The sequence below is a fragment of the Narcine bancroftii genome, chromosome 2, assembly GCF_036971445.1.
Source record: "Narcine bancroftii isolate sNarBan1 chromosome 2, sNarBan1.hap1, whole genome shotgun sequence".
Taxonomy (NCBI): Eukaryota; Metazoa; Chordata; class Chondrichthyes; order Torpediniformes; family Narcinidae; genus Narcine; species Narcine bancroftii.
In genome coordinates this window covers 189,151,142-189,166,898 of record NC_091470.1, presented here as the reverse complement: position 1 = coordinate 189,166,898, position 15,757 = coordinate 189,151,142, and the positions used below count along the sequence as shown (strand labels likewise).

The following is a 15,757-nucleotide window of genomic DNA, read 5'->3' as shown; positions in this document are numbered from 1 at the left end:
GAGGAAAGGAGACAGAGAAAAAGACGAGGGGTGGGGTGTGGGGGGTTAACAGAAACCAGAAAAGCCATCTAGTTGGAGGGTGTCCATATGGAAAATGAGGTGCTGTGTGTGGTCTCAGTCTGGCAGTGCACGAGTCCGTGGACAGACATGTCAGCAAGGGAATGGGATGGGGAAATTGAAATGAGTGGCCATGGGTGATCCCCGCTATTGAGGCGGACAGAGCTGAGGTGCTCAACTGTTGATCTCTCAGTCCCCTGATAGACCACAGCGAGAGAACTGGTTGCAGTAGACAACCCCTGTAGATTCACAAGGGAAGCGTTGCTTCATTTAGAAGGACTGTGCGGGGCCTCCGAACGATGGTGAGAGAGGAGGTGTGGGAAACACAGAATGGTTCTACCTACGTGGGGGATTATGGGTAGGGAAGACGACCATTGCTATGCCGCATTTTATGATGGGTGGCGCTGTGGCACCAGTTGCCCCACCTCCATCAGATCCGGAGGCATCTGGGTTGCAGGGGTAGGTCCCAAGGGAACGATTAGTGGGGAGGGAGGAGTGACGGAGGGAGCAGTCCCTGCGGAAGGTGGAGAGGCGAGGAGAGGGGAAGATGGGCCTGGTAGCAGGAATTCCCGGGAACAGAATAGTTAATAGCACTGCCCTGAAATGTTGCAAGCAGACCAGGATTAATGAGTAACGTAACTCTCGACACTGATGAGGAAACACGGCGAGTTGGGGATTCACGTTGTCCAACCCTGGCAGTGACAATGGCTGCTCCTTCTGTACTAGGTGTCCTGGCAGGTTTGCTCCTCGCCTCTCTCTGGGTGTCTGTCAGCGAACAGAAGTCTTCGTGAGTATCCCCAACCTCTGCGGGAATTTAAATTTAGACGCACAGCCCAGTAACAGGCCATTTTGGCCCATGAGTCAGAGCCGCCCAATTTATATCCCATTAACCTACACCCCTAGTGCATTTTGAATGGTGGGGGGAAACTGGAGCCCCCGGGGAAAACCCACTCAGGCACGGGGAGAATGTGCAAACTCCTTACAGACAGCATGGGATTCGAACTCTGGTCAGGTCCCGATTGTTGGTGCTACACTAACCACTACACGAGGAGCATGGAGCTTCAGAGGGGATCCTGGGGGGGGGGGTAGGAATGGGGGGGGATTTCCTTTTCTCCCCTCCGCACACCCAACTGGAATCTGAAATGACTAACCCAGAGATTGGTGGAGAAGTAGACCCTGGGGAAGTAGCGCAAGGTGCAGACATGCTGGAGAAACCCAGAAGGTCGTGCAATGCCCACAGGAAGTAAAGGGTAACCAACATCTCGGACCTGAGCACTTCCTCAAGATATATTGGCTTCCTGTGGTCACTGGCCGACCTGCTGAGTTTCCCCAGTGCTTCACCTACCATCCCAGCGTCTGCAGACATTCCGGTTTAAGACCCTCAAGAAGTATCCGCACCAACAGTGGAGTCACAGATGCAGAGAATTCAGATTCCGAGAGGCTTGGATAGGGTGGACACTTTAACCCAGGGAGGCAATACCTGAGGACATCCATTTAAGGTGAGAGGAGAACAGTTTAGGGGAGACGTCAGAGATAAATAATTTTCAAGAGTCAGAAGAACATAAGAAACAGGAGCAGGAGCCGGCCATTTGGCCCGTCGAGCCTACTCTGCCATCCAATGAGATCATGGCTCATCTTCACCAACCTGCCTTTTCCCCATATCCCTTAATTCCCTTATGGTGTAGAAATCTGTCCAAACTTGTCCTAAATATATTTACTGATGTCGCCTCCGCTGCTTCAAAGGGCAGCAAATCCCACATATAACCATATAACTATATAACCATATACAGCACAGAACAGGCCAGTTTGGCCCTACTAGTCCATGCCGGAACAAGTCCCCACCCTCCTAGTCCCACTGACCAGCACCCCTCCAATCCTCTCCCCTCCATGTAATTATCCAGTCTTTCCTTAAATGTAAATAACGTCCTTGCTTCAACCACCTCCGCCGGAAGTTTATTCCACATCCCAACCACCCTTTGTGTGAAGAAATTTCCCCTCATTCCCCTTATAATTTTCCCCCTTCAATCTCAAACCATGTCCTCTAGTTTGAATCTCCCCCTTTCTTAATTGAAAAAGCCTATCCACGTTGACTCTCTCTGTCCCTTTTAAAATCTTGAACACCTCCATCAAATACCCCCTCAATCTTCTACGCTCCAGAGAAAAAAGCCCCAGGCTGCTCAACCTTTCTCTGTAACTCAAATCTTGACATTCTGTCAACATTCTCTTGAACCTTCTACGCACTCTCTCTATTTTGTTTATATCCTTCCTATAATTCCATGACCAAAACTGCACACAGTATTCCAAATTTGGCTTCACCAATGCTTTGTAGAATTTCATCATAACATCCCAACTCTTGAATTCAATACTCCAATTTATGAAGGCCAACATTCCAAATGCCTTCTCACCATTCTATCTACCTGAGTATCAACTTTGAGGGTGCTATTTACCATAACTCCTAAATCCCTTTGTTGCTCTGCACTCCTCAATTGTCTACCATTCAATGTATATGACCTATTTAGATTTGCCTTTCCAAAATGCAACACTTCACACTTATCCGTATTAAATTCCATCAGCCATTTCTCAGCCCACTCCTCTTGCTTTCCTATATCTCTTTTTAAGCTACGGTAATCTTCCTCACTGTCCACAATACCACCAATCTTTGTATCATCTGCAAACTTACTTATCCAATTTACCACCCCTTCTTCCAGATCGTTAATATATATAACAAACAATAGTGGACCCAGGACCGATCCCTGAGGAACTCCACTAGTCACCGGCCTCCAATTTGACAAACAATTTTCTACCACTACTCTCTGACACCTCCCATCCAACCATTGCTGAATCCATTTCACTACCTCCTTATTTATACCTAATGCCTCCACCTTTTTTCCTAACCTCCTGTGGGGAACTTTGTCAAAAGCTTTACTAAAGTCTAAATAGACAACATTCACAGCCTTCCCTTCATCAATCTTTTTTGTAACCCCCTCGAAAAACTCTATAAGGTTTGTTAAGCATGATCTACCCCTGACAAAACCATGCTGACTACTACCTATCAATCCCTGTTCTTCCAAATGTTTGTAAATGCCATCCCTCAGAACACTTTCCATCAACTTACCCACCACAGACGTCAAACTCACAGGTCTATAATTTCCAGGCTTACATTTGGACCCTTTCTTAAACAGCGGAACAACATCTCTGTCCTAAATCTACTACCCTGAATATTGAAGCGTGTAGTTCTGGTCTCCCCGCCACCAATGGAAAAAACTTGCCTCCCTCTATCTTATCTGTACCTTTCATAATTTTATAGTTTCTATAAGATCCTCTCTCATTCTTCTGAATTCCAGTCCCAGATGATCCAATCTCTCCTCATAGGCCAACTCCTGGAATCAACCTGGTGACCCTCCTCCGCACCACCTACAAATCCAGGACATTCTTCCTCAAGTCAGGAGACCAGAACCGCACACAGTTCTCCAGAAGCGGCCTCGCCAGGACCTTGTACAGATGCAGCAGAACCCCCTCACTCCTAAATTCAATCCCTCCGGCAATGATGGCCAACGTTCTGTTTCCCTTCCTGACAACCTGCTGCACTCACAAACCAACCTTCTGCGATTCATGCACAAGCCCTCCCAGGTCCTTCTGCACAGCTGCACGCTGTGTATGTACTGTTTGTCTGCACATATGTTATGTCTAGTTGTGTGTCTGCACGTATTGCACTGAGGACACTGTTTCATCGGGTTGTATTGTACAATCAGATGACAATTAATTTGACGACAATTGCTTGCCATTTAAGTAATAAGATTAAAAGGTTCCTTTATTCTCAAGTACCTATTACACAAAATTGCTTTCTGCCTGTCGTAAGGCAGTCAAAGAGTCGTCGTTAGTGTCACCCGACACCCCTTACTACTGTAAGGGAAAGAGAAGCAAAAGCGAGTCCTTTCAGAGACATTGGGCATGTTCGTGGATTCACCTCCAGGGATCCCGCATCCTCTGCAGCCGTCCAGACTCCTGTTCGATTCTTCGGCAGCCCAAGCTCCAGATCCAAACGTCCGGCATGATCAGTAAGGCTTTCAGTGTCTGATTTCCTCCCACCATTCAAAACGTACCAGGGGTTGTAGGTCAATTGTATGTAATTGGGCAGAAATGGCACCTGGGCAGAAGGACCTGTTACTGTGCTATATGTCTAAAACACACCCAGACACACACACACACACACACACACACACACACACACACATAATCACACACCCAGACACACACTCGTGCGCGCACACACACACACACACACACACACTCAGACACACACACACCCAGACGCACACACACTCAGACACACACACCCACACAGAGTCACTTAACACACTCGCATACACATACTCTCACATGTGCGCACACACACACACACACAAACACACACACATACACCCAGACACACACTCACACACACATACTCCCACACACATACACACACCCACACACACCACACAGTCACTCAACATATACTCACATACATACACACACACACACACACACACACAAAATCACACACCCAGACACACACCCAGACACACACACACACACATAATCACACATCCAGACACACACTCGCGCGTGCACACACACACACACACACACACACACACACCCAGACGCACACACACACCCAGACGCACACACACACTCAGACACACACACACCCAGACGCACACACACTCAGACACACACACCCACACAGAGTCACTTAACACACTCGCATACACATACTCTCACATGTGCACACACACACACACACACAAACACACACACATACACCCAGACACACACTCACACACACATACTCCCACACACATACACACACCCACACACACCACACAGTCACTCAACATATACTCACATACACACACACACACACACACACACACACACACACACACACACACACACACACACACACACACACACACACACACAATACAAAGTGTGTAAAGATCGCATAAGCCAAATCAATTGATATAAATATTTTGGGGATGTACTTAGTTAGAGGATACTCCTCATTAATCTCACAGCCTGCGGGAAGAAGTGATTTCCCAGCCTGATTTTAATGCTCCTCTACCTCCTTCCTGATGGTAGTGGGTCAAAGATCCTGTGTTGCTGGATGGAGAAGGGTCCTCAATAATTCATAGAGCCCTATTTAAGCCACGTTCCCAGTGAAGGTTGTCAATAGAGGGAAGGGAGCCCCCAGTAATCTCCTTGGTCACTTGGATGAGCCATTATATTGAGGTCCGGTCCGATGCTTTGCAGCTATTGCCCCACAGAGTGATGCAGCCAGACAGGATGCTCTCAAAAGGACCTTTCAGGTGGACCTTCCACCTTGAGGGCAGTGGCAGGAGTGGGTCTTAACCTGCAGAATCACCTTTCAGGTGGCGGCCCTAAAAGGCTGCTGCAGTGTTGCCTGGTCCACCTCGTAGTGCCTCCGGATCTGATGGAGGTGGGGCGACTGGTGCCGCATCGCCATCCGTCATAAATATGCAGCATACCAATGGCCGTCTTCCCTACCCATAATCCCCCACGCAGGTGGAACCACTCTGTGTTTCCCACAACAGTTCCAGCTGTGTGGGGGATTATGGGTAGAGAAGACCACAATTGGTATGCCACGTTTTGAGGCGCAGAGAGCGGCCCCGATGCAGGAGGAGCCAACCGGGCTGTGACAACCTGCACCAGCTGCCTCCCGATGTCCCCCACTGGCTGCCCCTGCCCCACCGTCCACCCCTGTCCCCCCCAGTTGTCCCTGCCCTGACGGTCCTTGCTGATCTCCCCTCCTCAGTGGGGCAGGGTCTGACAGGTAGGGGGTGGCGGGAGGCTGTCAGCTAGCAGGGCGGGGGGACCGTCAGGCAGCAGGGCGGGGGGGTCTGTCAGGTAGTGGGGCAGTCAGGGGGCTGTCGGGCAATGGGGAGTTCGGTCGCACATTCAGGAGTGTCGCTCACCGCGCTCAGCCGATTATCCATCCTGGAGGAGGGTTGGCATGGGCGCCTTGGAGGCGCTGCTGCCGCATGCAGGTGAGCGGATCTTTAGCCACAAGGGTGTTCCTGTTAAAGGCTGCTGATATGGGGGCCAATAGACTTGCCCCTCCCTAACCTCCTGAGGAAAGGTAGGAATGCAGGAAGTAATGGTCTCTCTCTCTGCACACCTTCAGGTATTTGATCACCGCTCCGAAAGTGATCCGTGTGGGCGTGAAGGAATCGGTCACAGTCCAGGTTTTCAAGGCACAGAGCGAGGTTCAGGCCTCCATTTACTTTCTCGATCAGCTGAGCATGGTGCTGTGCTCAGAGAGGTACACGCTGCAGCTGAACAACACCAACCACTTCACACAAACCCTCCAGGTCCAGGTTAGTGGTCCCGAGGCCGAGAACTCATTTTGCTTTGCTCTTCGTTTATAACCCTGCCAGATTATTAAATCTGAACGCCAGCAGTTCAAGGTTCATAGAACATACAACACAGCAGCACAGTACAGGCCCTTCGGCTCTCAATGTTGTGCTGACCCATATACTCCTACCAAAAAAGTATTGAACCTTTCCTACCTCATAACCCTCTATTTTTCTTTCATCCATGTATCTTTCTAAAGCTCCTTTTACACAGCCATTAAAGCACAGGAATTAACTGCCCCTTAACCACTTCACTGACCTGTATAAATACAGGAAGAGGGTTCATTTTCATCCCATGTTGGATGCTACTGAGGTAGGTAGTATCAAAGGTGAAGCGTTTTGCAAAAGCTTCTGTCTAAAATGGATCACACAGGATGCCAGCGCTGGGAGCCTCCATCGTGCAGAACGCTGGTGCTGGGAGGCTGGATCATAAAGGACGCCGGCACTGGGAGGCTCCATCATGCAGGATGCCGATGCTGGGAGGCTCCATCGTACAGGATGCTGGCACTGGGAGGCTCCATTGTATAGGACGCTGGCGATGGGAGGCTCCATCACACAGAATACCGGTGCTGGAAGGCTCCATCGTACAGGACGTCGGCACGGTGTAAAAAGGCCTTGAGTCTCTTAAATGACCCTCATGTTCCAGTCTCCACCTCCATCCCTTGTCCATACATCACAGGCACCCACTATTGTCTATGTTAAAAACAGACCCACTGGATGTCTCCCCTAAACTTTCCTCCCTTCACTTTGTTCAGACTTCCTGCTCTAGGGAAAAAGGTGCTTTTTGTCCACTTTATCTATTATGTTGTTTTACGCAGCCGCTGCGTTCCAGGAAATTATTCCCAAATTCCCAGAATGCAGTCCGTTTAGAAAGAGTGGAACGGAAATGAGCGACATTATTCAGTCTAAACTGAACGACAGATGGTCCACAACAATGGGCCTAATGAGTACAATGTGACGGGCGTCATTGACCCTGGCCCAGCCTACGTAAGTGCCACATATCAGGTACTTAGTCTAAACATGCAGCGATATCTGTACACAGGTTGTTCTACGTGAATGGCCACAATGGAAGGAAAGTGTGAAAAATGACTGGAAAAATAACATTTTTTTATATGTAAAAAAATCTATGCTTCTCAATGTTCCCTTTACTGTCATGTAATAATACATAAAAATGTTTCATACGTGACATAACAGTGACGCCTGCTTGTATGGACTGGGGAGAGGGGGTGAAATGGAAACACAGCGCTTCTCCGTGGCACGACAGCGTTTTGTTTTGAAATCCTGTGAAAGGTGGGGTCTGGGCCCAAGATGGCGATGCCTGTGATTTTTCACTCTATTGTTAAAACCCTGGGATCTCCACCATCACAGATCCTTCCGGAAATGGTGGACGAGTGCAAGTTAGCCAGGCAGACATCACACATCATGCTTGCGGCCGAGATTCCTGAACTGTTTCCCAGACGGAGACTGGTCCATCTGCACCTTCGTCCAAAACCTTTCTTCATCTTTATTGAAACCGACAAACTGACATACAGACCCGGGGAAACAGGTAGGAGGATGTCGAATCAGTCCCCTGTTGCCCACACAACTAAGGCTCCAGTGCAGAGTGTGTTTCTCTCGTGTCCACAATGGACTGTGGGGTGGGGGGGGGGGGGGCGTGAAAATATGCAGACACCAGGGTTTAAGTAAAAACACAAAGCTGGAGAAACTCAGCAGGTCAAACAGTGTAGAGCAAAGGTAAAAATTCATCACTGACGTTTTGGGCTTGAACCTTTTCATCAAGGTGTGGAAAAAATGCAGGCAGGCATCCGAGCCAAGGAGTAAGGGGGTCAGAACCCATAAGGGTCCTGGCTGGGTTTGATGGCATCTCCCTTGGACCTCTTAGAAAGTGGAGGTGTCGGGGCGCCTTCTCCACGGTTGTTTCGACGTGCTGGCTCCATGGAAGGTCTTCGGCGATAATTTAATGTTTAGTTACTGACGGTGCAATGACTCAACTCCCCCTCCCATATCCATTCACTTCCCTTCTCTCTATTTTGGACATTAAACTTGGTCCATGTAGTCCATATGGATTTCAGTAAGGCCTTCGGTAAGGTTCCACATGGAAGGTTGGTGAGGAAAGTTCAGGCACTGGGGATTAATGTGGAGAGAGTCAGATGGGTTCAACGGTGGCTAGAGGGTAGATGCCAGAGAGTCATGGTGGAGAACTGTCAGTCAGGATGGAGACCAGTGACGAGTGGAGTGCCTCAGGGATCGGTGTTGGGTCCATTGTTGTTTGTCATTTACCTGAATGATTTGGATGATGAGGTGGTAAACTGGGTTGGTAAATATGCGGAAGATACGACAATAGGGGGAGTTGTGGAGAGTGAGGATGGTTTTCGGGGATTGCAGAAGGATTTGGACTGCTTGGAAGAGTGGACTGAAAGATGGCAGATGGAATTTAATATTGATAAGTGTGAGGTACTTCATTTTGGAAAGAATGATCAAAACAGGACGTATGCAGTGAAGGGGATGGCATTGAGGAACGCAGAGGAACAGAGAGATCTTGGACTAATGGTTCATCATTCTATGAAAGTGGAATCTCACGTGCATACATTGGTGAAGAAGGCTTTTGGTACACTGGGCTTTATAAATCATAGCATAGAATATAGGAGCTGGGAGGTGATGTTGAGACTGTTCAAGGCATCGGTGAGGCCAAGTTTGAAATACTGCGTGCAGTTCTGGTCCCCAAATTATAGGAAGGATATCAATAAAGTAGAGAGGGTGCAGAGAAGATTGACTAAAATGTTGCCTGGATTGCAGGGAATACGGAGAATGACTGAGTAGACTGGGACTTTATTCGTTGGAACATAGAAGGTTGAGGGGGGTATTTGATAGAGGTGTTTAAAATTATGAGGGAGATAGATAGAGTAGATGTGAATATGCTCTTCCCCTTGAGGGAAGGTGAGATTGGAATGAGGGGATATAAGTTAAGGGTTAGGGGGAAAAACCTTAGGAGTAACATGAGAGGATGCTTCTTCACTCAGAGAGTGGTGGCTGAGTGGAATGATCTTCCGGAAGAGGTAGTTGCAGCAGGGTCAATTTTGTCATTTGAGAAGGTTGGATAGGCATGTGGATGTAAGGGGACTGGAGGGTTATGGGCAGGGAGCGGGTAAGTGGGACTAGAGCAGATCACTTGAATTGGTGTGGAGTAGAGGGGCCGAGATGGCCTGTTTCTGTGCTGTGATTTTTATATATGGTTATATGTGTGAAAGCCAGCACTCACTGTGATAAAACAAACAGCAGAACCAATTAAGTATACAACAGTGTTCAGCCTTGGCAAGACTAGTGGGAGGTACCAAGAAAGAATTCAGCAACTCATTCTCTACACTGTGCCACACTCAAAGCATACAGACTGTTTATTGCACTTTTATACACCTTTTGGGCAGATGTTCCCTGTTTTTGCACAACACGTTCCCCTGTGGTGTCTGCAGATGGCTGGGAAATATCAGGGTGTCCTTCCTCAAGGCATATTTGCATTCTTGTGGTTCTAGTTACTCTCTCACTACAGCATAGACAAGGTCATGTCAGAAGGCAATTAGGTTCCCACCATATTCCAAGGTGACAACTGTATTTTCTCACCTAATTCATTAACCCCTTGTTAAGCATATTTTTTCACACACCCACTGATTAACCTACAATCCCCCTGTATGAGTTTCGGAGGGTAGGAGGAAACTGAAGCAATCCCCAATGCAGGTCACAGGGAGAATGTACAAACTCCTTACGGACAGCGGCAGATTCGAACCTGGGTCGCTGGTGCTGTAACAGCATTGTGCTAACCCACACATGTCAAACTCAGGCCCGCAGGCCAAATTTGGCCCATGATATAATTATATTTGGCCTGAAAGATCATATCAAATATGTATTAGAGCTGGCCTGCTGGCCGCCGCACCAGTATAACGCATGCACAGCCTAATACTACAAATCCCAGAATGCTTTGCAAATGCATTGGTGCCGGCCCGTCAGCCCGCTAATCGCCCCCACCTCCTCTCTTTACTTTTATTAGCATCTGCGACCTGTCGCCAAACTCACATGTAATAAACCCCTTACGAAAAATGGCCAAACGAAAGACAGAAAACAGGACCTTTCAAGACAGGTGGGAGGGAGACTATATGTTCATCATTTTAAAAAAAACAAACCTGCTTGTCTTGTGTGTAGAGCCAGCGTGTCTGTAGTTAAAGAATATAACATACGACGACACTATGAAACGAAACACCAGGACAGGTATAAGGATCTGAACGAGAAGCAAAAGCTCCAGAAGGTGGAGGAGATGAAAAGAAGTCTGGTTTACAGCAAACTTTATTTTATATTTTATTTCTCGTTTGTTAATGCTTCTTCTGGAAAGAGTTTAACCAAAACTATTATTAAACATTTATTTTAATAAGAAAAAGTTTAACATTACATATGTTGAAAGAAGAGAAAAGACGCAGATGTTGTTGAAAATTTTCAATAAATATTTAGTTTGGCCCACGACTTAGTCCAAGTTTTTAATTTTGGCCCTCTGTGAATTTGAGTTCGACACCCCTGCGCTAACCGTTACATTTAACCATGCTGCCCATCTTGATTGAATTGAGTGGATTTATGAAGATAGTTTCCACTTAAACTCTGCCCAATCAGTTAGAGGAAAAGATTGGATAGGCTGGGTCTTTTATCCCAGGAGCGAGTAGGTGGCTGAGGGGTGATCACATACAGGTTTGTACTTCATAAAATTTAAAATTTAGACATACAACACGGTTACAGGCCATTTCTGCCCACGAGTCCATGCCGCCCAATTTACACCCCATTAACCTACACCCCCCAGTACATTTTGAAGGAGACCGGAGCCCCCAGCGAAAACCCACGCAGGCACGGGGAGATCGTACACACTCCTAACAGACAATGTAGGATCCGAACCCTGGTCCCGATCGCTGCCACTGTAAAGGAGTGGCGGCAACCGTGCCGCCCAAAATTATTATGGATAAGTGAATGTTCCCGTTTCTTTCCCCAGGGTAGATGATTCTAGAAGGAGAAGGGACGAGGTTTAAGGAAAGAGATATAACCATGTAACCATATAACAATTACAGTACAAAAACAGGCCATATCGGCTCTTCTAGTCCGCACTGATTTACGTGAAACTCCACTAGTTCCACCTACCCGCTCCCTGTCCATAACCCTCCAACCCCCTCATATCCTCTATCAAATCCCCCCTCAACCTTCTATGCTCCAATGAATAAAAACCCAGTCTAATTAATCTTTCTCCGTATTCTAAATACTGCAATCCAGGCAACATCTTAGTCAATCTTCTCTGCACCCTCTCTACCTTATTGATATCTTTCCTATAATTTGAGGACCAGCACTGCATACAATATTCCAAACTTGGTCTCACCAAGGCCTTGAATAGTCTCAACATCACCTCCCAGCTCCTATATTCTATGCTGATTTATAAAGGCCAGCATTCCAAAAGAAGGTACATGGGAATCTACCTTCAAGGAACGCTGAACTGTTATTCCAAGATCTCTCTATTCCTTCACATTCCTCAACGCCCTCCCCTTCACTGCAAATGTCCTATTTTGATTATTCTTCCCAAAATGAAGCTCTTCACATTGAGGGGGTGGGAGAGTGAGGGGGCACTTCTTCACCCAGGCAATGGTCCATAACTAGAACTAGCTACCAAAGGAAACTGTAAAATCGGGCACAATTACAAGGTTCAAAAGATATTTAGTGAGTTGGACAGAGGGAAGCATGGATGTGATTGGTGTGCCAGGACTTAAGGAACTGAGTTACGGGGAAAGGTTAAACAGGTTACGGCTTTATTCCCCAGAGCGAAGAAGAATGAGGAGAGATTTGATGGAGGTATTTAAAATTATGAAGGGCACAGACAGAGTAAATGCGAGCAGGATTTTTCCACTGAGGTGAGGTGAGGTAAGAACTAGAGGAACACAGGTCAAGCAGTGTCCTTTATACAGCAGAAGTAAAGATACAGAACCGATGTTTTGGGCTTTAGCCTTTCATCAAGGTGTGGACAAAATGTCGGCAGGAGTCTGAACAAAAGAGTGGGGGGGGGAGTGCAGTTGCAAATTGATGGAGAAGGGAGGGAGGGGACTGCTGTGAGCAAGGGGAGGAGGGGTGGGTGAAGGGAGGGAGGAGACTGGAAAGGGGAAGGGGGAGGAAGGAGGGGGGAAGTGGAGAGCAGGTTAGCAGAAACCGGAGACGTCGACGCTAAATCTGTCTGGCTGGAGAGCTCCCAGAAAGTAAATCAGATGCCGCTCCCTCAATTTGCAGGCGGTATTGGTGGGACAGTGCATGAGGCCATGGTCAGACATGTGAGTGTGGGAGTGGGACACAGAACTGAAAGGAGATAGTGTTGGACACATTGTCTAGAGAACTAAGATCTAGAGGACATGGGTTAAGGATGAAACATTTAGGGGGAGCCTTGGGGGGAATTCTTCACGCAGAGTGTGGTGGGAGTGTGGAACGAGCTGCCAGCTGAAGAGATGAATGCAGGCTAAAATTTCACATTGAATAAATATTTGGACAGGTACATGAAAGAGAGGGGTACGAAGAGATATAGAACACTACAGCTCAGTAAAAGGTCCTTCTGCCCTTCTAGTCTGTGCCGAACTACCATTTTGCCTCATCCCACTGACTTGCACCCAACCCTTACCCCTGGACTGTTTTGTTATTCAAGAGCATGTTGTCTATCTGGTCTGACCTTGCAAAATGCTATCGACCAAATCTCCTTTCAGTCTGGATCCGAAGTTTCACCCTGGATCATTTGACGAGGATCACAGATTGCGGGGCGAGGTTGAAGATTTTGGTGAGTGACAATCCCTTCAACTTCTCTGCTTGGTTGTCGCGGACACTTTGAGCATTTATTCAAAGTTCAGGGTTCTTTTTATTGTCACATAATAATACATAAACGTCAACATTTACCTGCTGTGAGGTGGACAAAGAGTGGCCGTGAGCATTGCCCGGTGCCCCCAACAATAGGAGAAAGAGAAGGCAGAGAGAGTCCCTTCAGAGACACCGAGTATCCGTGGATTCGCCTCAAGCGCTCCCGCGGCCTCCGCAGCCGTACGGACTCCCGTTCAATCCGTCGGTCTCCCGAGGCTCCAGATCCCAACCTCTGACGTGATCAGAAATCCCTTCAGCGCCTGAGGCCCCATTGGGAGCCCTACTTGCCCTTGGTGCCCTCTCGAATCCCGGCTCCGATACCTGGTTCCCAGTCTCTAGCCGCCAGCGGGACCCCCCCCCCCACCGACTGCAGGTCACCCACAACTTGCGTAGGTCCTGCAGCCAACTGTGTAGGCCCCGGTCTTTAACTGAGAGGCCCGTCTGCACTTTGCTTCTACCTTGAAGAAGCGCTCAGGCCCGAAACATCGGTGATATAACCTCCTGTGGACGCTGCGAGACCGGCTGAGTTTACTGTGTGTTTTTACTAGATTTGAAAGGGGACCTGGAGGTAGGGGCAATGGCCACCTTCTTCACAGACAGGGTGGTGGGTGTGTGGGATGAACTGCCAGAGGAAGAGGGAGCAGTGGGATCCTTTAGAAGGTTTGGTCTTGTCTGTGGATAGGAATGCAGCCATCTGGGGACAGACTTGGTCAGCATGAGTCCATTGGGTCGAAGGGCCTGTTACAGTGCGGTAGATGTAAAGCCTTGTGTCGGGGTTGGGAGGAGGTGGTGCTTGTGTCCTACATTTTGAGGCCTGGCAGAAGAGACAGTAAGACAGTGTCTGTGATCCATTGTCTCTCAGAAGTTTGATGGCGGCAGGGAAGAAGCTGTCCTTGTGCCGGTGAAAGCTTGTGTTCAGGTTTCTGCGATGGTGGCAGAGTGAAGAGGGCCTGGCCTGGCTGGTGCGGGGGGGGGGGGGGGGTGGGGGGGAGTGGATTTCCTTGAGGATAAAGGCTGCTTTTTTAAGACACCGCCTCACATAGATGTCCTTGATGGAGTGAAGTCTGGAGCCTATGATGTCGCAGGCCGCGTTCACAACTCGCCTGTTCCTGCCCTGAACATTGGCGCCTCCATACCAGACAGTGATGCATTGGGTACACCTGTAGAAACTTACCGAACCTCCCCAAACTCCTCACTGGCGACCTCTCTTCGTGATGCCTTCGACATGGAGACCCCAGGACAGGTCTTCAGAGTTGTCGAAAACCAGGATGGTAAAGTGTGGCTTCGCCATACAACCATAGAACTAAAGGATGCTGCAATGCAGGAAACCAACCATTCGGCCCTTCTAATCTGTGCTGACCACTATTCCACCAGTTCCATGGACCTGCTCCCACTCCATAACCCTAGCCAATCTGTTTTTAAAACTCAAGATCTAGCCCGCATTCACCGCATCCAATGGCAGCCCGTTCCACACTCCCACCGCCCTCTGAGTGAAGAACTTCCCCCTAAACCATTACCCCATCAGCTTAAAACTATGACCTTCATATTTTTCTCCCCCAATTTAAATGGAAGAAGCCGACTCATCCCCTCTGTCTATACCTCCCATAATCTTGTAAACCTTGATCAAACCTTCCCCTCATTCTTCTTCACTCTAAGGAATAAAGTCCTAACCTGTTTAATCTTTCCCTGTAACTCAACTCCTGAAGACCCGGCAACATCCTGATAATCTTCTCTCCACTCCCTCAATCTTATTGATATCCTTCCTGTAGTTAGGCGCCCAGAACTGCACCAGAAAATCCAAATTTTGCCTCACTGATATCTTAAACAACTTCAACGTGACATCCCAACTTCTGTACTCAATACTTTGACTTATCAAGGCTAAGATGCCAAAATCTTTTTTTACAATCCTGTCCACCTGTGCTGCCACCTTCAGTTCTCTAGTTACTGTCTCCAACACCATCTCCTTTCAGTTCTGTATCCCACTCCCACACTCACATGTCTGACCATGGCCTCATGCACTGTCCCACCAAGACCGCCTGCAAATTGAGGGAGCAGCACCTGATTTACTTTCTGAGCACTCTCCAGCCAGACGGCATTAGCGCCGACGTCTCCGGTTTCTGCTAACCTGCTCTCTGCTTCCCCCCTCCTTCCTTCCCCTTCCCCTTTCCAGTCTCCTCCCTCCCTTCGCCCACTTCCAATTTTCACCCAATTAACCTACACCCCCGAGATCTGTATTTCCAGATCTCTCTGCTCCTCCACGCTCCTCAGTGCCCAACCATCTACCATGTATTCCTACCTTCCAAAATGTATCACCTCACACTTGTCTCCATCTGCCATTCTCTGGCCCGTTCTCCCAGTTGGTATGGATCCCTCTG

General features: G+C 48.3%; 1 protein-coding gene across 1 annotated transcript in view; it reads left to right on the top strand.

Annotated features, from left to right (window-relative positions):
* The first annotated feature begins 616 nt into the window (after positions 1 to 616).
* Positions 617 to 15,757, top strand: part of LOC138754812 (complement C3-like) — a 54,765-nt gene continuing 39,624 nt past the window's right edge. The window contains exons 1-4 of the mRNA XM_069919656.1: positions 617 to 844; positions 6,248 to 6,440; positions 7,845 to 8,022; positions 13,235 to 13,305. Coding sequence (XP_069775757.1) covers positions 684 to 844; positions 6,248 to 6,440; positions 7,845 to 8,022; positions 13,235 to 13,305 — 603 coding nt within the window. The 5' untranslated portion in view covers positions 617 to 683. The remainder of the gene's footprint in view (positions 845 to 6,247; positions 6,441 to 7,844; positions 8,023 to 13,234; positions 13,306 to 15,757) is intronic.